This window comes from Panthera uncia, chromosome F2 (assembly GCF_023721935.1).
Source record: "Panthera uncia isolate 11264 chromosome F2, Puncia_PCG_1.0, whole genome shotgun sequence".
NCBI classification, from domain to species: Eukaryota; Metazoa; Chordata; class Mammalia; order Carnivora; family Felidae; genus Panthera; species Panthera uncia.
The window spans coordinates 10,963,412-10,985,640 of record NC_064812.1 but is presented as its reverse complement, the minus strand read 5'-3'; the positions used below and the strand labels follow the sequence as shown (position 1 = coordinate 10,985,640).

Here is a 22,229-nt window from a genome sequence, read left to right as displayed (position 1 = left end):
CTGGGTGGAATGTTGGTCTTTCTTGACCACATCAGGAAAGCTACAACTAGGCAGCACAGTACTCTGACCACAGCCCTGCAAAATGTCCCGAATGAATACACTGCAGAAGGGTCAAGGGGAGGTGAGACTTGCAGAGGGAAGGGCAGAGAAGTAAACATCTTCCAAGTGCCACTGGGTGCCAGGCATGTAGCTGCCTTACCTTCCCCACTGGTTCTCTCCATAACCCTGTGAGGTACCGTGGTCTCCATTTTGCTCTCATGCCAATAAAGGATGAAGACGTGGGGCTAAAAGGTCCGGACCCTAGTCCAGACTTTGATGTGTGGTCTGGGTATACAGACCTTCTTCCCTTCTCTGAGGATCAGCGTCACACCGGGTCCTTGACGAAGGCCAGGGCTCAGGCCCACCCATCAGGTAACCCCAGCAACCTAGCCAAAGCCGACTGGACTAGTGTTGGTGTCCTGACCCAAGCTGGGCCAATCCAATCCTTCCTCGCAGACACGTGAATCAGGCACGATGACTCAGCTGACAGCGGGGTGGGAGGCACTAGAGGGAGGGAGCAGGTAGGGCCAGGGCTGCTGTCCTCTGCCATTTGTCCCGAAGAAAATATCCACACTGCCTACCATTCTTGCCCCTCATGTCCAGGAAACAGCCCTATGAGTCCTTAAAGCAAATCCTCATTTTGCTTGAACTAGCCGTATTTTGTTTTGTTGGGGGGAGGTGGAATCTGTCACTTACAACAAAAGAGTCTAACTTCATCATCCACAGAAAAGAGGAATTGAACCAGATGGTCTCTAAAGCCCTTTTCCAACTCTGTCAAGTTGATTTCATAATACAGTCATCAGGTCAGGTGCTATGCTGGGCACTGGGGACACGGCCATCCTTGCCCTCGCCCCTGAGCACAATGCTATGGAAACACAAGGTATCCAGGTTGTATTAATAATAAAAGGGCTTGGAAGAGCTTATACTCTTACCCACCCAGAGCACATGTGGCAGCGAAAGGGACGAGCTAGCTTGACTTAGCCACCTCTGCTTTCTTTACTAGTTGGTGCCAAAATGCAATCGTTTTTTGGGCTTCACCTCACTGGTGCATGAGGTTCTGGTTTTGTTTTTCCAGTTTCTGGGTAGCTACATTGGGCGCTCTTATCAAGGGGACATATATTCCAGTTCTCTGGGGAAAATTACACCATAGCCCCAGCATTAAAATTCAGTTCTTACGTAAGTGACCACAAACTGCACCACGACACAGCGTTGCTCAGAATGTGCTCTGAGCTGGAAGAGCCTACTGGAACTCTCAGATTCCATGAAGACCAAGTGGGGTCAAGTGCCTCCAGGACTGACCAAACCCCTGCCCCACAAATAATTAAAACTCATTTTACTGACACTGAAAAGAAGTTATGAGACACACAGAAATGTAAATTTGAGGCTAAGTCCTTTTCACTTTAAGGCGCCTGCCTCCAAACCAAAATAGAATTCCTTGTGGTCTCCGTGCTTCGGGCTGTAATCAGTAAAGCACACAACAGAGCTGCCACCAGGGCCAAAGCATAAATGCTTCCCCCAGCACCTCCCCACAAATGACCAAAATCAAATACTTGCTTTACTGTATAACAGAGAAAGTGGCTCATTACCCCAGAGTCCCAGCCCAGATCAAAGGGGGCAGCACGGTCATCGCTTAGGTGCACCAATGGAGGGACACGGTTGGGGGGGTGGGAGGTGGGGAATAGAACCAGCAGTGACAAAGGGAGCACAGATGGGGTGTCTGCACCAGCAGAGCCCATGGGGCGGGCCTGGGTCAGAGAAGGCAGCACCGGTTAGTGGTTCCCTTCAGACAAGCACCACCAAGAGCAGAGGACAGAGGAAAACTGAGCTGTCAGTCTGTTTCAGGTCAAACTGGCTTTGACCATGATCCCCAACAGTCACAGTGCTGGTGCTGCCCCAGTCCTCCTTCTGGCCTCATCTACACTTCCACCACCCAGGTCCCGGAAGGCACACGGCTGGCCCTGCCGTCTGACCTCTTTGCCCACCCTCCTGAAATGGGTCGACCACATATTGTCCTCTCAGCTACACATTCAAGGGTCTAATCCAACAATAATAACCTGCAACAGCAGGAGGATAGTAAGAACAATTATTTCTAGAGCACTTATCGTGGCAGGCCCTGTTCTGAGCACTCACTGAGTGCTCACACAGACTCACAAAGACTCACTGAGAGGTAGGTACTGTTCCCCAGGAGGAAACTAAGACACCGTAAGGTTCCGGAGCCTGCTGGACACGGACTGTAAGAGAACAGGGCTGCAAGGAACCCAGGTAAGGGAACCCAAGGGATGCCACTGGTGCAGAGTGGAGAGAACTCTGCCCACCTCCCTAGCAAGATATGCCTCTCACCTCCTTCCTCCCTGCCCTACAGAAGACTGACTAAATGGTCAGACCCTGACATCCATCAGGCCATATATTACCAGTAATGCAGTCACGTAAGGAGTGACTTGTCCTTGAACACTCAAAACAACGCCATTTATTCATCAAATGAGGAAACGGAGGCTCAGATGCAAAGTGGTCTCCACTGCATCACTTACTTACTCATGTGGGAATGGCTAAGGCCAAGGTCTGGCTCTAGTCACCAAATGACTACGTTACATAAATGGAAACCACCTCTCTGGCGGCTCCCCTGACTCACAGACATAAAGACAAAAGTCTGGATAATGCTGGAACATCCAGGACCAAAAAGCTTCTGATGAAAGTTGCTTAACCCAGCATCAGGGAGGGCTGCTGTGGCCTTACAGTGTATCTTGTGAGACCAAAATTTACACCAGCAGACTGGCTAGCAAGACCAGGTTTCTAAATTCAGGTTTACTCTCCACTCCTCTGACCTGGAAGCAAGGTCTAGAGACAGAGCCACCACCATGCACAAACAGCTTCCATAGCCCTTTTGGAAAGCACACTGCAAAGGTCCCGGGCTGGAAGGTGGGAGATCTGAATTCAAATCTCTGCTCAATTTCTTCCCATTTTAGGCTTCAGTCTCCACAGCGGGACTAAACTAGGCCTAAGTGGGTCCTCATCCCTCGTGAGCTTTCTCCAATGGGGTTACAAAACTCGAAGGTTCTTCTAGCAAGCCAATCACAGGAATGAGATCATATTTTGCTTCGCAATATTAGGAATCTCTAACAAGCAATCCAAGCACTGGTCAGCAGAAGATAATCAGTGCCACACCACTGAGCTGATATATTTCAGCTCAAATCAAAGATAGTTGGGGCACCCAGGTGGCTTAGTCATTTGAGGATCTGACTCTTGATTTCTGCTCAGGTCATGATCTTAGGGTCCGTGGGTTTGAGACCTGCGTCGAGCTCAGCACTGACAACACAGAGCCTGCTTGGAATTCTCTGTCTCCCTCTCTCTGACCCTCCCTCCCCCATCTAAATAAATGAACTTAAAAAAAAGTGGTTAAGGGGCGCCTGAGTGGCTCAGTCAGTTGGGTGACCGACTTCGGCTCAGGTCACGATCTCACGTTCCGGGAGTTCGAGCCCCGCGTCGGGCTCTGGGCTGATGGCTCAGAGCCTGGAGCCTGCTTCTGGTTCTGTGTCTCGCTCTCTCTGCCCCTCCCCCGTTCATGCTCTGTCTCTGTCTCAAAATAAATAAACGTTAAAAAAAAAAAATTTTTTTTTAAAAGTGGTTTAGAAAAATTAAAAAAAAAAAAAAAGACAGTTGGCACGAGAGGTAGGCTGAACCACGTTATTAAGGCGTCTATTAATTTTTCTGAAAAACTGCCAAGTGATTATTAGACTCCCATCACCACTTTCCTGGGCCCCTCGGAGATTAGGGTCCTAGGCTGGGAAGTCCCAGACTGGACTTGCTCCAAGCTCCATGACGCTCTGATGTCTAGCGTTTCGCAGCACCCAGCAAACAGGCAGGGCTACGGATGACCAAGAAGCCAGGGGCAGGTGGCCAGACTCCTACAGCAACCCCAACCAAGGGCAGCAGGTCTTTGGCCGGAGCTGTGGGCTGCTTGCAGGCAAAGACAAGGTAGTCAACAGATGCAGACCAAGTATTCCAGGGGAAGCTGGAAGCCACCGGGTCCTTTCCGCTTCTGCTGAGTCAGGGGGGTGCTACGGGTAGCCCCATCTCTAACTACAAATGGCAGAGATTTCCAGAGAGATCCAACAAGAGATCTTTGAAGAACAGAGAAAAGGAACGGTCTTTCCCTTTTTTCTTCTCTACCCCAAACCCTGTATCTCTGGCACTAGCTATCAAGTGGGAATAAAAATCGGTAGATGTCTTTTTTATGGGCTCTGAAAGACAAAAAACAAAACAAACCAACCAGCAAACAAGAGGCACAAAAGACAGCGAAGTACAGAAGAAACAAAGGCAGTGATCCCGCATTCAGAGCCCAAGTCTATCGATTACTACAAGCGTCACTTTGGTCAAGTAACTTACCTCACTGAGCCTTACTTTACTCATATGTAAAAGAATAAGGATGCTACCACAAAGGGGTTTTAGTAGACAGTACACATGGGAAATGTGTTTAAACTCTAAAGATGTACATGAAAGGCAAACAGCATTAGTTTGGAACATGTGGCTAACAGTTTGAGCCTTATTTTAGAAAAAGCACGAGTTCTGGTACATAAAGCAAGTTTTGGGCTCTCTTGGCTTCTGCCACAAAATAAATGTATTCCTTGCTCACTGACCTTTGCTGCTATGTCCAGAGAAAACTCACCCTCAGTACCCCTGAACAGGATCAAAAGGTGGACCACAGAGCCCGGAATTTTGTGTAAGATAGCAACATCAAGAGAAGATTAACTCAGTTTTTGTGGTTTTATCCTCGAGCGGTCAGAGACAAAAAAAGCATATAATATATGTATTATACATATTATATATGTATGTACATATATGTATGTATAATATTTATACAAATCATACAAATATATATTATATACATACACATATATATTTTTTTTAATTTTTTTTTTAATGTTTTTATTTATTTTTGAGACAGAGAGAGACACAGCATGAACGGGGGAGGGGCAGAGAGAGAGGGAAACACAGAATCGGAAGCAGGCTCCAGGCTCTGGGCCATCAGCCCAGAGCCCGACGCGGGGCTCGAACTCACGGACCGTGAGATCGTGACCTGAGCTGAAGTCGGACGCTTAACCGACTGAGCCACCCAGGCGCCCCACGTATATATTTTTTTAACCTCAATCAATGCACAGGACCAACCCTGATTTTATCTAAGCCCTGCCTGAGATTTACCTTTCTTTAAGACCACAACCAACTTGGGGCACGTGGGTGGCTCAGTTGGTTAAGCGTCCGACTTCGGCTCAAGTCACGATCTCACAGCTTGTGAGTTCAAGCCCCTCATCGGGCTCTGTGCCGACAGCTCAGAGCCTGGAGCCTGCCTCGGATTCTGTGTCTCCCTCTCTCTCTGCTCCTCCCCTGCTCATGCTCTGTCTCTGTCTCAAAAATAAACAAACATTAAAAAAAAATTAAAAAAAAAAAGACCACAACCAACTTTAGCAGCTGCTGTATAAACTAACACTTGATGCTAAGTTTATCGGCTTTCAAAATTTAAGAGAAGTAAAGCAACTTCATTCTAGCACTTGGAGCTGATGACTAAGGTCAGACTTCGAGCCCTGGCCACAGAGGCCCTATGTGTGAGACCCCACGGATAACACTGGAGGACCTAAAAGCATTTATCGAAGACTAATGACCTCTCGTCATCCACAAAGCAGATGATGCCCAAATGAACATGGATAAAAAACCAAAACTTTCTTGGAGAGCAAAGAAACACACACAGATGACATCTGACTAGCACGCGAGGGGGTGCTACAGAAGCAGGATTCGTGCCCAAATCCACTACTTACTGTGTGTGTGCCCTTGGGCAAAAGAGTCACTGTTGGAAGATGGGGTCAATGATAACAGCAGGGCACATGTAAGCATTAAGTAATAGTATGCATGGGGTTCCTACATAGTAGGAACGCTAATAACTGGTAACTACAGTCACTATGGAAGAAGCTTGGATAATGGATCTACATTCCACACCTTCACTCATTTCTTCATTCAAACATTTCTGTGGCTTCAGAAAGAACTAAACACATCTCGTGTGTTAAAACAAGCTAACTTCTAGTGCAAGACCCACATTTGTCAGGCCCCATAAGAAAACTTTTAGACTATGCACTTCATGAGGGCAGGGATGATCACCTTAGTATCCCCAGGGCCTAACACACTGCTGGGCACCGGACAATCTGTGTACTGAATGGATGGTAATTTGAGTGATTCAGCTTGCATTGCTGGGGTGAACATCCTATATCATTTCCCCCACCTGTGAACTGCCCCCTCCTACTCGATTAAGAATGACAACCTTATTTACCTCTTTCGCAAAGACCATAAGTTTCTCCATAACACAATCCAGACAATTCCAATATCTCAGCTAGACTGAGCAAAATGATTTGTGCTCCCCAGAAATGCTTTGAGTGAATGCTGTTCCCAGACTACGCCCAAATAAGCTACCACATCTGAATCTGAAAAACCATACCCAAGTCTCTAAAAGCACAGGGGAAAAAAAAAAAAAGTAATGTATTTAAGTATTACTATTAAGAACTCCCTGGAATGTGAACATGAAAAAAAACTAAGCCACTTAGGAACTTAGGCACCTCAGTTTCAGAAGATCAAAATCAGAAGGTACAATGAAAGTGAAGCCTCGTATTCTCTACAAAGCCAACGAACTATATCTTTGCAGATATTTAGAACATCTGTCTTATGTCATAATTGTTTAAGGACTTCCTAACTCTATTTACTTACTAGCCATCTGACCTTGGGGACAAATCAGTTCATCTCTCTAGGCCTTAATTTTCTTCTCTGTAAAATGGGACACAAGTGTCCCTCTTCCATAAGACTCAAATGAGGCTCAAAAGTTCAATAAATGGGCAGAACATGTCCCCTCCATCATCACAAAAGATAAAGTGCTGCCCCAATATTAAATAACCAAGAGGACCTTCATTTATCATGTCGAATCTCCCTTTCACCAAGCACTAAGTATTGACCAGTCTAAGCCTTTAAATGGAGAGCGTCTCGTACCGTCTCCCCCCACAGTGGTCCTGGAATGCCGGCTTCCCTTCCTTTCTCAGCAAAACTGTCTTCTCCTAGTAATTTACTCATAATTTCCAAATGGTCACGAGTAAAATGGCACACGTCACTGTGCTCTGCTGAATAAGCAAAACACTGTCTTTTTGCCTGGAAAACACTCAGACATCAGGATGAAACCCGGGCAGCTAATCCATGCCTGCCTCCCAAAGGCAGACACGCATTGTGTTCCGTTAACTCCCACGGTCAAGTGGGACCCTTTGCCCCCCAAATGGTGAGGGAGCAAACTCTTCGCCTCTTTTCACTACACATTTCTGACCCGTTTCCTAGAGGGCTCATCACAGAGAGATTTAAATAAAAGCACCAATATCTGCAAAGCCCAGCACAGGCTTTGCCAACAGGACATACCAAAAGGGGGAATGTGGGTTAATTTAGGGTTCCAAGCTTAGGGAGCTATAGTTTTTTAGTTGAGACTTCTGTAGGTTGATTAGGAACCTAAAGAGCAAAAAAAAAAAAAAAAAAAAAAGAAAGTTTGTAAATAAACAGGAAGGCATTTAATAACTAGAACTAGAACATTTTTTACAAAGAATTCCAAACTGCCCAAATGAATTCTATTCCTAAGTTTCCACATCACCAAAAAAGTACCCAAAAGTCCTATTCCTAAGAATAACCACAAAGGAACACAAACAGCACTCTTAAAGTTTCCAACTATCTCACTTTGAAGCATACGTCAACAAGATTTTGTGGTTTGCCCCCAAAACTTTCTCTTAACATTTTCAGAGTAATAGCCTTATGCCCCATATTTTTTAAGAATTGAATTCTGATCCTTTAAAGACATTTGCAATAATGTGCCCCTTCCTTATATGCAAACTTAGGGAAAAAAATAAAAATTCAACTGTGCTGCTTATCAGTAAGAAACTAATACCAGGTGTATTTCACATTTATGCAAACGGCAGTTCCTCATGAGTCCCACTTCATGACATGTGATTCAAGAGTTAAAAGACGCAGATGGGGGCAATGACTTCTTGACCAGCACCATAGTGAAGTTCGGCAAAAGAATTACAAAACGATTGTGGCATTCTGACTGAAACATTTACTGTCATATTTTTGAGAACGTGGGTATTACCAGCGTACTCTCACATGACACTTTTGAACTTCTAGCCTGATTCGGATTCCTTCTGAAATTCATGGTGACCGCATTTGTATTATGATTAGATCTATTTTTCTACCTGACCTTGCAGAACAGTATTCATTTAAAAAAAAAAAAAAAGTGTTTGTTGTATTCACTTTTAAACATAGTTACCTTACCTCACACTAACATCAAGAGCAGCTGCATATAATTCACATTAACCCTATCCTCTCCTATTGCTGCAACATACATGGGTACACCCTCCCAAACAGCATTGTCAACTACTTCCCTTATCACACCCCACACAAACAGAATACAGTAACGCTATCTGAATGTTCAGAAATGGAAACTTAAAATAACGCACTGCTCTATTAGAAGACACTGAAAAATTTATCTAGAAGGAAAATAACCACTCAGTCTGATCGATGTCCCATCCTTCAGAAGGCATAAAGGATGCAAAATGCCCCTGTATCAGCATGTTCCAATTTATCACAATTAAATGAAGGACAGACCCATCATGGGGTTGAATGCCCTGCAACTCCGTTTATTCCGAGACACTAAACATCAGGCTACTGCAACAGACTGCTGACAAGTCACAACGCCAAAAAAAAAAAAAAAAAAAAAAAGTAAAATCCATTTACCTCTGTCTAGCTTTCAAACAAACTTAGGTAGGTGGTATTATTTCTCCCAATAAATTTCAAAATTCAGTTCAATGACCCAACATTCACTTCGCAGAGAACTCTAGAAGCATCCTTGACTGGCATCAAACGTTCAGACTAACTCACTGCACCAGGCAGGCACGAGAGGACCCAGCACGGAAAGAAATCTCTTTCCTTCTAAAATTTAGGACCTTGTGCTTCAGAGCGCCAGTTCTGTACTTAACCTGGCCTTTTCAAAGTATCAAACCTTTTCAAAGTAGCAAAGCCTGTACAAGAGCAGTTTGCCCACATTAGCCCAAGCTTCTAAATATGACAGAAGGGCTGGCTGTGGTAAGCTTATATCAGAGAGTTCCCCAAACCTCAAATAAACCAACCACAAGATAATCCACCCAGGAAAACGATCTGCCTTCCTAGGTTCCCCCAATGCTGTCTTTTCCTGTTGAAATAGGCTTGGCTGGTTGGAGGGGAGTGGTGCTTTATGGCACTTGCAGATGGTGCAGAGTTCCAGGACAAATGTCCTATTTTTATTGAGGTTCAGAGGCTTCTGCGGCTCTTGGGCTTGCGGGTTCCTCCCTACCTACCCACTGTGCCCTATCACTCATTCACTTCAATTTTAAAGGAAATGGCTCTGTCCTTGGCCCTGCCCAGGACACCCACAATGCCTCCCTGGAGGGTCTAGATAAGCTGAGCTGTTCTTCTGCAGTCTCGGGGCCCCCCTTTCTCCCGTTCTGGCCAGCTCTTCCCGGCAGCCTCAGGTCTCCCTTCACAGCTTATGAGTGCCCTGCGGGCCAAGTCCTGCTGGCGCAGCAGCCTTGGCAAAACCAAACCCTCGGGTGAAGGGAGCCCGGTGGGGACCTGTCTGCACAGATCTCTCTTTCCACCCAGGGTTTAGGAGATTGAATGGGTTGGAATCCTGGGGTGGAGGCAATCTCAGCCTGAGTTTCCCCTCATTCCTTTGGGGTTTTTCCACCGGCCCTTGCCTGTGCAGCTAAGCCTGCCTGGCTGAGCCGTGCCCTGGACAGGGGCATCCACTGACCATCTCCCAGTCCCTTGCTGGTGACCTTGGCCACGTTGCTTGGCCTCCCTCTGCCCTCTTGCCTGACACCACCCACTTCGCGGGTTAAGACAGGGTCAGAAGGATGCGGAAAGCGCCTAGCAGACTGTATGGCACCCATGAAGGATCCAAGACAGGGAGAGGACTTCCCTCTTCTTTTTTCTAGAGGTGTCAGGAGCTCGCTCAGTCCTCTCCCCACCTTCAGCCCCCTCCCATCTTCAGCCCCGAAGGGTGGGCGCCCCGAAAAATGGGGCAGGGGGCTGCACATCTTTAACTCCCCTCTTCGCCTGGAGTGGGGGTGGGGGGGTTCCGGAGGGGGTGTGGCTGCCCCGGCCCCCAACATCCCCTTCCTCCCTGCTCAGAAATCAAACCGATCCGACTGCGAGCGGGGGCAGCCGAGGCTTCCCGGCCGGCGGGCCGGGGTCCCCGGTGGGGCGCGCCGGCCTCGACCTACCTCCTCCAGCAGCGTGACGGTGTTCCTGCAGTTGTGCAGCCGCGTGGTGAAGCTGGACGTGGTGGGCGAGTTGTAGTCCTCGGTGGTCTCGGCGATGAACTCGGAGACGGAGATCTGGTCCGGCATCCTGCCGGGGGGGGCGAGACACAAGCGGGGGCGGGGAGTGAGTCACGGCGCAGGCTCCCGGGGCCGCGGGCCGCCCGGCGGCTCATGAACGCCCCGCGCAGCCCGCCACCCGGCGCCCGGCCTGGCGCGGCTCCCGTCCCCGGCGGCGGCGGCGGCGGGAGAAAGAGCGGGCGGAGCGGGCGGCGGCGGCGGCGCTCGGCGCGGGGCCCTTCAAACTCCGAGCCGCGCGCGAGGCTGAGGGCTCTCTGGGACCCGCCTCCCTGTGCTCATGCCGGCGGCGGGGGAGGGGGCGCGGCGCTACGAGGGGGCTCGGGCCGGCCGGCGCTGCCTCCTGAGACGCTCTGACAGGCGGCGGCGAGGACACCGACTGACTGAGCGCACACTCCCGCGGGCGGGCGGGCTGGCGGGCGGCGGGCAGGCGGCGCTCCCGCTACAGTCACGGGGACAAACAAGGAAGTGCTCTGCGCACGCGCCACCGACCCCCCCGCCCCGCCCCCGGCCGCCCGCGCCCCGCCTCCACCCGCGCGCCGTCTCCGCCTCCGTCCCCGCCCCCGCCGGCGCGCCGCCTCCCGGGCCGCGTTCCGATGCGGGCGCCAGGGTGGGGGGCCGCGGGGCTTGCGGGGCTCCGGAAGCCCGCTCCCCGGCGCCGCCCCCGGAGCGGTTACTTCAGCAAGCTCGTTACGCCAGCGTTCTGCGAGAAGAGGGACCAAAAAAAGTTGCGCGCGTTCTTTTTTAGTCCCGAGTGGGTGCAGGAAGCGAGGCCGCGAGAGCCGCCTCCTGCTGCGAGGGCCGCAGGCCGAGCGAAAAGGGTGCGGGCGCAGGGTCGGCCCCCGGGGCCCGGAGCGAGGAGCCGCCCGGCGCCCCGGCTTGCAACCGCGCTCTCGCTGGGCTCCCGCCCAAGGTCTCCGTGCAGGGTGCTCCCCGCCGTTGGAAGGCGAGTTCTGTGCGGTTTGCTTGGGTTGCTAAAATGCTAAGACAAATGAAAGGATTTTTGCTTTTGTACAATTTTCTAATCTTCCATTTGCACTATAATTTTTTTTTTTTAACCCGCAGGACACATGAGGGTCAGAAGTGCAAAAGGCATTTCCGGAGGTGCAAATGGCGTACAACGCTCAGCAGATGCCAAATTTCAGCGGAGAAAGCACCAACAGATTGCTCATTCCCTGGTCCCAGCAGATGGCTATTTTAACTAGCTCAATCTACTTAGGCCAAAGAATCCATTTAATTTCTCACCACTGATTGCGGATAAAATTGGTTTAAAAAAAAAAAGAAAAGAAGAAAGCCAGGCCCTTGGGAAGCTTCCCACGGATCGGTTCCTGTACTTGGACTCAACAGGAACAGCCTTAGAAAGTCATCTCCAAATGCGCCCCCTTAGGGCGGTAAGGTTGGCCCTGTGGCCTCCCCTAAGACTGGGTTTCTGCCATCTTGTATGGTTAAGTGGTCCCTGGTCCTTACCCACAACTACAATGGCGTGCCCAAGGCAGAGACCTTATCTAGCATTGGTCCTGGCACAGAGAAGTAGCCTAGTGTCATATGCCAGGGCATCACCCCACTGTCAGCAAATAGTTACTAATGGCCTACTACATGTCCTGGAGATTCGGTAATGACAGTGTCCCTGCTCTCATGAGCTTACCTTCTGGTAGGGAAACAGACAACCAACAAATACGTGATAGGAGTGGAGTGCATATAAAATAAAGTGATGGAGGCGCCAGGGTATAAGGAATGATGAGAGAAGGCCTCTGTGACACGGTGACATCTTGGGCAGAAAAGGAAAGAGAAGAGAGGCTGAGTTCCAGAGATACCCTGTTGGCTATGGGATCTAGGCCTTTAGTTGCCTCACATGAAGATGAACCAATTTTTACTCCATGAGGCTGTTAAATAATAATAGATGAGAGGGTGCCTGGGTGGGAATCCGTTAAGCATCCGAAGCTTAGTTTTGGCTCAGGTCATGATCTCACAGTTTCGTGAGTTCAAGCCCCGTGTCAGGCTCTGTGCTGACAATGCGGAGCCTGCCTGGGACTGTCGCTCTCCCTGTCTCTCTGCCCCTTCCCCACTTGCACTGTCTCTGTCTCTCTCAAAATAAATAAATAAACTTTACAAACCTCTGCTACCCCACAGACCAGTTGAGTAGAAAACCCAACACTAAGATTTCCATTCACTCCAAGAAGGTCTTCCTCGAGGCTGGAAGTCAGTTTTGACTTTGACTTTGCATTTATTCTATTCTCCTCTGTATTGCAAGTGACCTAATGCCTGTTGCTTCCTCTGGGCTGGGTTGCTCCTTCCATTCTAAATGTGTGACGTATACGAACACTTGATAAACACGAGTTGTTATTAAAAGACCGAGAGTCAGTCAATAATTGCCTCAGTTCCCAGAGCCCTGGGTTCCTGAGCTTTCTCTCCTAATAACTGATACTGTCACCTTGGGCCTCAGTGCCATCACCTGTAAAATAAAGGGGTGAGGGTGCCACAATGATCACACAGATCCCTCCCAGCTGGAGCTGAGTCTGTGTATACCCTTGGCCTGACAATGGAACGAATAAAGTTTATTACAAGAAGGTAAGCTAACTGCGATGGTAAACAGCCAGGGATTTCTTTCGTGACTGAATTCACAGGAGAGCTCAAAATGCTACCATCAGTTGTCTTGGTTTTACTTGCACATTAGTTTATACGGCTCCTCCTCCCCAACTCCTCTGGCCAGGAAAGGAATAGTGAACAATGAGATATTGTGCCCCGGTAAGTATATACCTCCTCAGACTGGTCTGCAATTAGAATTTCAAAGGTTCACACCTCTACCCACCATTTCTGGGGTTCATGGGCCATAATCCTCTTTAAATTTGAAACCGTGTCCCAGTGCAGGCCATCTGCACCTCTCATTTTCTCGAATACCTTGAAAACCATTCCTGGAGATCTGAAAGCAAAAAGGATGTAAGCAAAACTTAAAACGCTGGATTTCTTTGTGTGGAGCTGCTCGGAAATACACATCATCCTGTTTCAGAGCCAGGAAACACACACACGCATATGTGTACTTACGCATGCCCGGCTTTGTGTAAAGCACTTGTCTTTGTCGTTATCATCATCCCCATCAGGGCGTGTTCACACTCCTCATGCAGTTTCTTACTCTGAGCCCTGCTGACTGGGGTAAGACAGTGGTCCTTGCAGCATGCTTTCTGTCTCCTTGCAAAGACGCAGTAAGAAGAGCTGTGGCCTATCTTCATGGACAGCGATGGCATTATCGCCCCCAGTGTTATCAGGGAACCGGCGGACTTCTATTTCCAAGTACAGGCTTTACTCCGGCCTGCCAACTAACAACCAAGGGGGTGTGTGTGCAAGATGGCCAACAACATACCAGGGAAGGGAGAGTAGGGGTGGGGAGTTTGCGGTGCTCCCTGAGCATCAGAAACTAAGAGGAGCTGTTAGTGCTCTGATCGAGAGTGCCAGTCAACATCCCAACCCGACGGGATGGAATTTACAGCATTCATCAAAGGCTTCCAATGCCTTCATGGGACAGGAGCAACAGTGTAGGAAGAGAATATGCTCTGTGTTACGTGGACCAAGGCTGGAATCTCTATTCTGTTGGTTATCAGGCTGGAATCTCTATTCTGTTGGTTATCAGCCTCGTCTTCTCAAATGCAAAATTAGCACAATAATAAAACTACACTACAGGTTGTTAGGTGAAATAAAATGAGAGAATGTGGATAAAGTGGTTGACACATAGTGAATAATCAACCAATGTTAGTTCCCTTTGAACTCCCTTTTTATGTGAAGTATGACTAAAAATACATCTCTTTTCATTCCGGGACTCAGATCTCTAAATTAGTCAGTCACCTGGAGGAGGAAAAAGGAGGTGGGGGGAAGGCCACATAGCAATTCCAAAGTATGAGATCTCAGATTTGAGAATCATCTTCAGAGACCTAGCTTATTCTTGTAAGTGTCCTTTGTGAAGTCAAATCCATTAGTGATGGTTTTGGACTTTGGAAGTAAACAGACAGGATCTAGAGTCCAATAGAATGAATACTAATCAGGATCAGAAATGAGTTAGGGCCATAAAATAAAAGCTTCATTTTCATGGAACATAGTTCCTGTAAAGAAGGACATTCTAAGCAAGGCAACTTCTAGAGGATAGAAGAGCGCATTTATTTTGCAGGAGCATGAGTTCTAGCTAAGAAAGACGTGGACTCCTATCTCTGCCACATAGCAGCTACAAGACCTTGTTAAAGTAATTCACTTTTCTGGGTCTCAGTTTTCACATCTGAAAGATGGGAAGCAGGGATAATACCCATGTTTTAGTGCTCTGAGGATTCAGTGAGCTAAGCCACATAAAGTGCTCATGAACAGACAGTGCTTATCTTAGATAATATAGTAGGCAATATTTTTCAGATCATACGGGAATATTGAAAACCTTATCTGGAGATATAAATTCTGACATTCCTTCCCCCAAAATAAAAAAAAAAAAAAAATGGAGACTTGCTATGTACCAGACACTTTGCTAAGTGAATGGAATTAGAAGTTTGGACCCACGTGTCCTACCTTTAAACTTCATGACAACTTTATAAAGTAAGTATAATTATCCCAGATTTACTGGAGAGAAAGTTATGGCTACCGAGGTATAGAATAGCACTTTCTGAACTCCCATCCTGGGCCAGGCACTGTACCACTGGTTATGTATGCAGCATCTGAATTCATTCATATAACAGCCCTGATGTGGGAGTATTATAATGGAAACTGACACAAACGAAATCTCACTGCAAGTTAATATTCCTGAGCCTGGCATACTAAATGCAATGCTTTTGCCACAGCCTGCAAAGTCAGTCTCTTGACTGTAGCTCGCATAGTGCTACTGTTATTTTTACCAGTCCAGGCAACCGAGAACGGATTCTTATTTCCTTATTTTACCTGATAACTTATGAATTCGTTTTCTATCATCTTAATGAAGTGCCAGAAGAGAGGAAAGCACTGTGGAATGAGGGGAGGGGGGCACAGGGAGGGAGGGATGCATTTCATTTCATGTGTTTTACTGCTAGGCTCATGTTGCCGTATTCTCCCTAAGCTAAATAAAGACTGCTTTTGTCATGTGTCTTGTATGAGTGCTTCCCAAGTGCATTCATGCAATTTCATGCAATGAAAAAAATAAAAAGCCTATTCTAGTCCCAAATGTACTTAATTTAAATACTCCAAGTAAACCACTCGAGCGTTCTCAGAAAGTCAAGAGGAGAAAGAACATGGTTTACGTGGAGACAAAATCCACTCTCTCTACCTCCCTGTTTCCTGACTGTTCCTTCTGATGGAGAGAAGAAAATCAGGCAGAGCGCTGGAACCTGAAGACTGATGGTACAAGTATCAACTAAATGAACCCGGGAATATATTTCTGTCTGTCCTGTGAAACGATAATAGTATCCCCTAACAATGGCTGTGCTTATTATATGCCCTGCACTATTCTGAGTCATTGCAGGCGTGACCTCGCCAAACAGCAGCGACCATATAAAGCAGGTACTTGTATTCTCCCCCATTTTATACAAGGGGGAAACCTGAGGTCACCTTGGCAAGTGGTGGAGCAAGACTGACCAGTCTGACTTCACAGTCCATGTAATTGGCCACCTTGCGTCACAAGCTCATCCAAGAACGTGCGTCCACAGCCCCAGGATAATTTTCTCTCCCATACGTGGTTATCTTTTTTTTTTTTTCCTGGGGAACTCATCACAAACCAACTCAAACGCAAGCTTTGAGCTGGTCTGGAGGGCACTCCCCTTGCCCATTTCTGCAGCCAAGGCTAATCTTCCTGTGGATGTCTGCAATATAGCCTTTCTCACTCTGGATAAGCAATGGGGGTGGATGCTGGCTCTGTGCGCAGGGACTTCAGACTTGCTACACGTGGAGACACTGAGCATCTCCCCAGTGACAAGTGGCAGGGCTCAGCTCGGAACTCAGATCTTCCTACTGACTTTCTTGCACTACAAAATTCTCAGCCTGTCAATCCCTGAGGGCGCTGGGAGACTGAATCTATCCTTCTCTGTGTCATCACCGACATCCCTGAGGTTCCTGGAGGCCCAGGCTCGGCATTTTACGAGCACCGTCTCCTGCAATCTCCCATGTAGCCTAGTGAGCTACCATGAGAGAACTCCCCCACGGGCACAAGCTGCTCAAGGTCGAGGGTCAATCAGTGGAGAACTACTGTTCACAGCCAACGGAAACATAAACCCTGCAGACTTCCCCCCCCACAGAAGGCACTGCCCGGTACAGGTCCCCTGGGGTCCCCAATAAATGTGTCTGGGATTGAACTGGCTCCCTTTTACGGACTACATCATTTCTCTCTCTTTCTTTCTTTTCTTTCTTTCTTTCTTTCTTTCTTTCTTTCTTTCTTTCTTTCTCTTTCTTTTTGAGAGACAGAGAGCATGAGCAGGGGAGGGGCACAGAGTGAGAGAGACACAGAATCCAAAGCAGGCTCCAGGCTCTGAGTTGTCAGCACAGAGCCTGATGCAGGGCTCGAACTCACGAACCGAGACATTATGACCTGAGCCAAAGTCAGATGCTTAACCGACCTGAGCCACCCAGGCTCCCCTGGACTACATCATTTCTAATATGAGCAAAACAACCTCCAGTGGAGAAAAATTGTATTGTTATATGGGGTTCCTAAAAACTTGTGGTCTACAGGAGTCAGAGATTTTTAACTCTTAGTTTATTTCTGAATAAGAAACATGAGACTGAAAAATGAGAAGAACTTACAGAACATCCAGGTTTCTTTCTTTCTTTCTTTCTTTCTCTTTCTTTCTTTCTTTCTTTCTTTTGTTCTTTCTCTCTTTTGACGAATGTGTTTTGTTTTCTGTTTAGACTTCATCACACTCACGTCCACTTCTGTGCTCTCTCAAGGCTGAGAACATGCCTCTCTTACGACCCTTTTCCATGGCACCATCTTTCAAATATTTGTATTTCTCCAACTAGACCGTGAGCTCCTTGAGAGCAGGAGGTTTTCCATTCATTGATACAGTCCCAGAGCCCCAGATGCTTGAGAGATACTCATTGAATAGATGAAGAAAAGAATAAATGAGTGAATGAATGAACGAATGAGAATTTACAGGAGAAAGGGTGTCAGAGGAATCGGGAGAGGAGAACTGGAAAGAGGAATCCTGGTTCTCGGAGTCGCCCACATCACTGAACCTCATCACAAACTATCAGAGCCAGTTCCCTGGAAGATTTGTGGGGAACCAGGGCCAGATCCCAGGTATCTTGGTTCCCAAGGCATTCCCTACTCCTCCCCCTTTTCCAGTTACATTTCAAGGAAGGGTTTAAAGACCGTGTCTTTGGAAAAATAGATGAAGCCCCCGTGTAAGAACCGATTCTGCTGGCCTCTGCATCACAGTGTCAAGGAACACGTATAGACATTCGCCTACTATTTCAACACCGTAACTGTATAAAATCTAGCACAAGATCAGTTAACTGATACCCCTAATTCTGAGCAAGAAGATTGTGAGTGCATGGTGGGACCAGAGTGGTACTCCTTCTGTTTTTATTTTCTTGTCTCTTTCTTCTCTCCAAAGCCAGGTAAACTGGGGAGCTCATGGGCAATCAGGATCACTGGATGGACCTTCTACCTCCTCCCATCCTATCCTCCCTTCCTCAAGAGACCCTTTATAAGAGGTAAGAAGTCATGAGAAATGAGGAGAGGGATGTTTTGTGACAACACTGGGGAGTGTTTTTTTTTTAAACAACCCTCTCCTCCAGCAGCCCTGCAGACCCTGCAGAGCGTAGATGAAACTTCTGCTTTGACCAAATCAATTTCTGCTCTGATTGACACATCCTTTCCCCCTTGGGCATTTTCAGAGATGAGACCACCGTGTCCTGAGTCCCTTAAGACATTCCCCAATGGATGCAGAGATATTCTGTTGGAGCCCATCAGTTCAGTTCTATCCCACAGTTACTAAACAGAAGTATAGCCTTTCTGATGGTTAACAGTAAGTGATGTGGATTCAGATTTCCGGAGTTCAAGTCCCAGCTCTGCCACGTCACAGGGACTGTTAACCTGAGACAAATCACTTAATGTCAATTTCTTTACCTTTGAAAGGAGGATCAGGGGCACCTGGGTGGCTCAGTCATTAAGTGTCTGACTTCAGCTCAGGTCATGATCTCACGGTTCCTGGGTTCGAGCCCCACGTCCGGCTCTGTGCTGTCGGCTCAGAGCCTGGAGCCTGCTTTGGATTCTGTGTCTCCCTTTCTCTCTGCCCCTCCCCCACTCACACTCTGTCTCTGTCTCAAAAGTAAATAAACATTAAAAAAATTTTTTTTTTTTTAAAAAGGAGGATCATGAGAACATCTTTCTCTCCTAAGGTTGTTGGGAGGTCCAACTGAGAGAATCCATTCGAGATGCTTAGCACAGTGCCTGGCATATAGAAAATGATCAATAAATGTTAGCTACAAAAATCATTACTTGTATCCTAAGCAGTTCCTATGCTAGACTCTGGGAGCCAGGAAGATAGACAAGACAGCCCCTGTCCTCATACTAAGGCACAGGCACAAGTTTTCAGTGCAACTGATGAAATGTTCAAAGAATTCCAACAGAAATAAATATGTATTTCAAATATGTGACCTATGAATATAAAGTTCAAAAACATCATTTCATGTATGGCTATCTCTCTGATTTTCCCAAAGCCCAGTTAGACCTATTTAAAAAAAAAAATTTTTTTTAACGTTTATTAATTTTTGAGAGACAGTGCAAGCGGGGGAAGGGCAGAGAGAGAGGGAGACACAGGATCCAAAGCAGGCTCCAGGCTCCGAGCACAGAGCCTGACACGGGGCTTGAACCCACGAACGGTGAGATCAGACCTGAGCCGAGCTCGGACACTTAACTGACTAAGCCACCCAGGCGCCCCTGGTTAGACCTATTTTTATGGACTCTTTTTAAAGCTGCCAATCATCCTCAAGAAGAAAACGTTGATGAATGACAGCTATGTATGACTTTGGCACTGAGAAGGAACACAGAATGCCAGGGTGGCCCGCTCCTTTTCCAGATCATTCCACTTCCTTTGGCCTCCTTTTCCTTGTAGTTAAAACTAGGAGCCTGGGGCAGAAGTTCTCAGGTCTTAGGACAATAACGGCCTCTGATGTGATGAATCCCTTTTTGTTTGGAGTTACAACCAACCACAAACAGCACGAGGCTTAGGCTTCCGGCCTCTGCCTCAAGATCCCCTTACAAAGCCAAGAACACTCTGGAGGTCATCAGTTCTGGGTTGGGGGCCCCTGTTAGAGGCATCCTATATTATGGGAATCTATCACAGTATCCAATCGTTGGTTTTCAAAAGTACGATTTCACCTGCAAGGAATGTAAACCCGCATGACAATGAGCTGTATTATAACAGAATTTTTTCCTAATTATGTCAAATGTAGGGCATCGCTCTATTTGAAAAAGGAAAATTGCCCACCCACCGCAGAGCTTTCTTCTTAGCATATGCTATTTGGTTAACATCTTTCTCAAATGTGAACATTCCACATCACACTAGGGGCTCTAATTAAAAAAACACACACACAAAAACCAAAAAAACCTCTGCAATTGCTAGCAAACCTTCTGACAGACACATCTAGCTTCTGTTCCCTGCTTTTTATTTTACTTTCTATTTTTTGAAACATTTGTCTCACTGCTCTGGCCGTAGAGATTTAGAGGTTCTCATACAAACTACTTTATAAAATTGCTATGTTTAAGCGGACAGCGGAGAACGCACTGTTGATTGGATCTGAAGATGATTATTTTCAGTGTCTTTCATTTTTATTTTATGAGCAAACTGATTTTTTCCTTCGTATCTGCCTTTGGGAATTAACTTTCATTTACCCCCAACTAATTTCAGCATCCTGAATTTAACAGTTCAGACAGACCCTGTAGGACATGGGCTGTATTCTCCGTCCGCCCTACATAGCCCCTTCGTTTAGGAACTACCCCCTCCCCGGCTCCACGTGATTCTCCAGAGATTGTCAATCACAGGTCTCCGCCTGCTCAACCAGAGGGCGGGGCCCCGGCTGTCCAATCAGAGTATGCCAGACTCCGGAAAGCAGCACTAACGGGCGTTCCCATCAATAGGCAATCAACTCCAGCAAGGCCAATCGGGGAGCTTTATGAAGGGCTGATACGGGTGCTGGGGTAAAGAGAGACCTGCCTTTTCTCTAGGAGCTCTAGCTCAAAGGACTTAGTAAGCCTTCTGCTACTTGTGACCATCTTTGCCACACAGGAGAGAGCTTGCTCAAGAATGAGGCTAGCCAAAGGACAGCAAGAGATGGAGGCAGGGAAGGACAGAGAGAGAGAGAGAGAGAGAGAGAGCGAGAGCGAGAGCGAGAGCGCGAGCGTCCTGATGACATCATCTGAATCACCAGACCTGCCTAATCTATACCATGCCTGATGCCAGTCCAGCCCTCCAAGTTCCCAGGTATGTCAGCAACTACACTTCCGTTTTAACAGAAGCTGGTCTGAGATGGGTTTCTACCAATAAAACTAGAAGAGTCCTGACTAATCTTTTCCTGGATTCCAGTACCATCTTCAGAGTTAGAAGATGTGTTGCCTTGGACAAGTGATTCACTGCCTCAGAGCCTCAGTTTCCTGTCTATAAAATGGGAGTGACAATATCCACCTCAGAGGATAGTTATAAAAGAGTAAGTTAGAGGATACACACAGCCAAATGGGAGAAAATACTTGCAAATCATGTATCTGCTACGGGTCTAGTATCCAAAATATGTCACCTCTTACAATTCAACAATAAAAAGACAAATGACTAATTTTTAAAATAGGCAAAGGGCTTGAATAGACATTTCTCCAAAAAAGATCCAAGCACATGAACAGATGTTCCATATTATGAGTTATCAGGGTAATGCAAATCAAAAACCACAATGAGTTACCACTCCGACTAGCATGGCTATAATGAAAAAGATGTAAAGTAACAAGTGTTGGAGAGGGTGTGGGAATGTAAAATGATGTAGCAGCTTTGGAAAACAATCCAGTAGTTACTCAAAAGGTTAAACACAGTGTTACTCATTACTCATACGTGTTTATTCAAAAGAAATGAAGATACATCCAACACATCCATACAAAGACTTGTACATGAATGCTCATAGGAGTATTATTCGTAGTAATGGAAACAACCCAAATGTCCATGAATGGATAAATAAAATGTGGTATATCCATATGATAGAATATTATTCAGTCACCAAAAAGGAATAAAGTACTCATATGTGCTACAACACGGGTGGAACCTGAAAACACATTGTGGTAGTAAAAACACAAAAGGCCACAAATTACGACTCAGTTTACATAAACTGTCCAGAATTCGCAAATCGATTGACACAGAAAGCTCGTGGCTGACGGGCTGGGGGAGGGGAGGAAGGACTGGCTGCCAACTGATACAGGGTTCCCTTTAGGGAGTAGAATTATATCGGGGTGATAGTTCTACAACTCTGTGAACACAATCGAAATGACTGGTAGGTTTTACGTTATGGGAATTATCTCAATTTAAAAAATCATCACTATGCTGATGGAGGAGGAAGGTACATCTAATTCTCCATTAATAATAACAACTATATTGTGTGGTGCGGATGGAGGCTGTACCTGTGAGCACAGCATAGTGTGCAGAGAAGTTGGGTCACTGTTGTTGTAGACCTGAATCTAGTATAGCATTGTGTGTCAACGATACTCACACAAAAAGAAAAAAATTAAGAAAAAGAGTAACAGCTATAACGGCTACCATTCAGTATCTCCTATGTACAAGACAATTT

At 46.9% G+C, this 22,229-nt stretch overlaps 1 protein-coding gene across 5 annotated transcripts in view; it reads right to left on the bottom strand.

The window, feature by feature from the left end:
- ASAP1 (ArfGAP with SH3 domain, ankyrin repeat and PH domain 1) overlaps nucleotides 1-22,229 on the bottom strand; it is a 313,407-nt gene that overhangs the window by 263,223 nt on the left and 27,955 nt on the right. For 4 of the 5 annotated variants that reach the window (XM_049633464.1, XM_049633467.1, XM_049633465.1 and 1 more), the window contains exon 2: nucleotides 10,362-10,488. In XM_049633464.1, the coding sequence (XP_049489421.1) occupies nucleotides 10,362-10,488 (127 nt within the window). Of the gene's footprint in view, nucleotides 1-199; nucleotides 7,561-10,361; nucleotides 10,489-22,229 lie in introns of those variants that run through there. The other variant, XM_049633466.1, reaches the window with a different exon arrangement.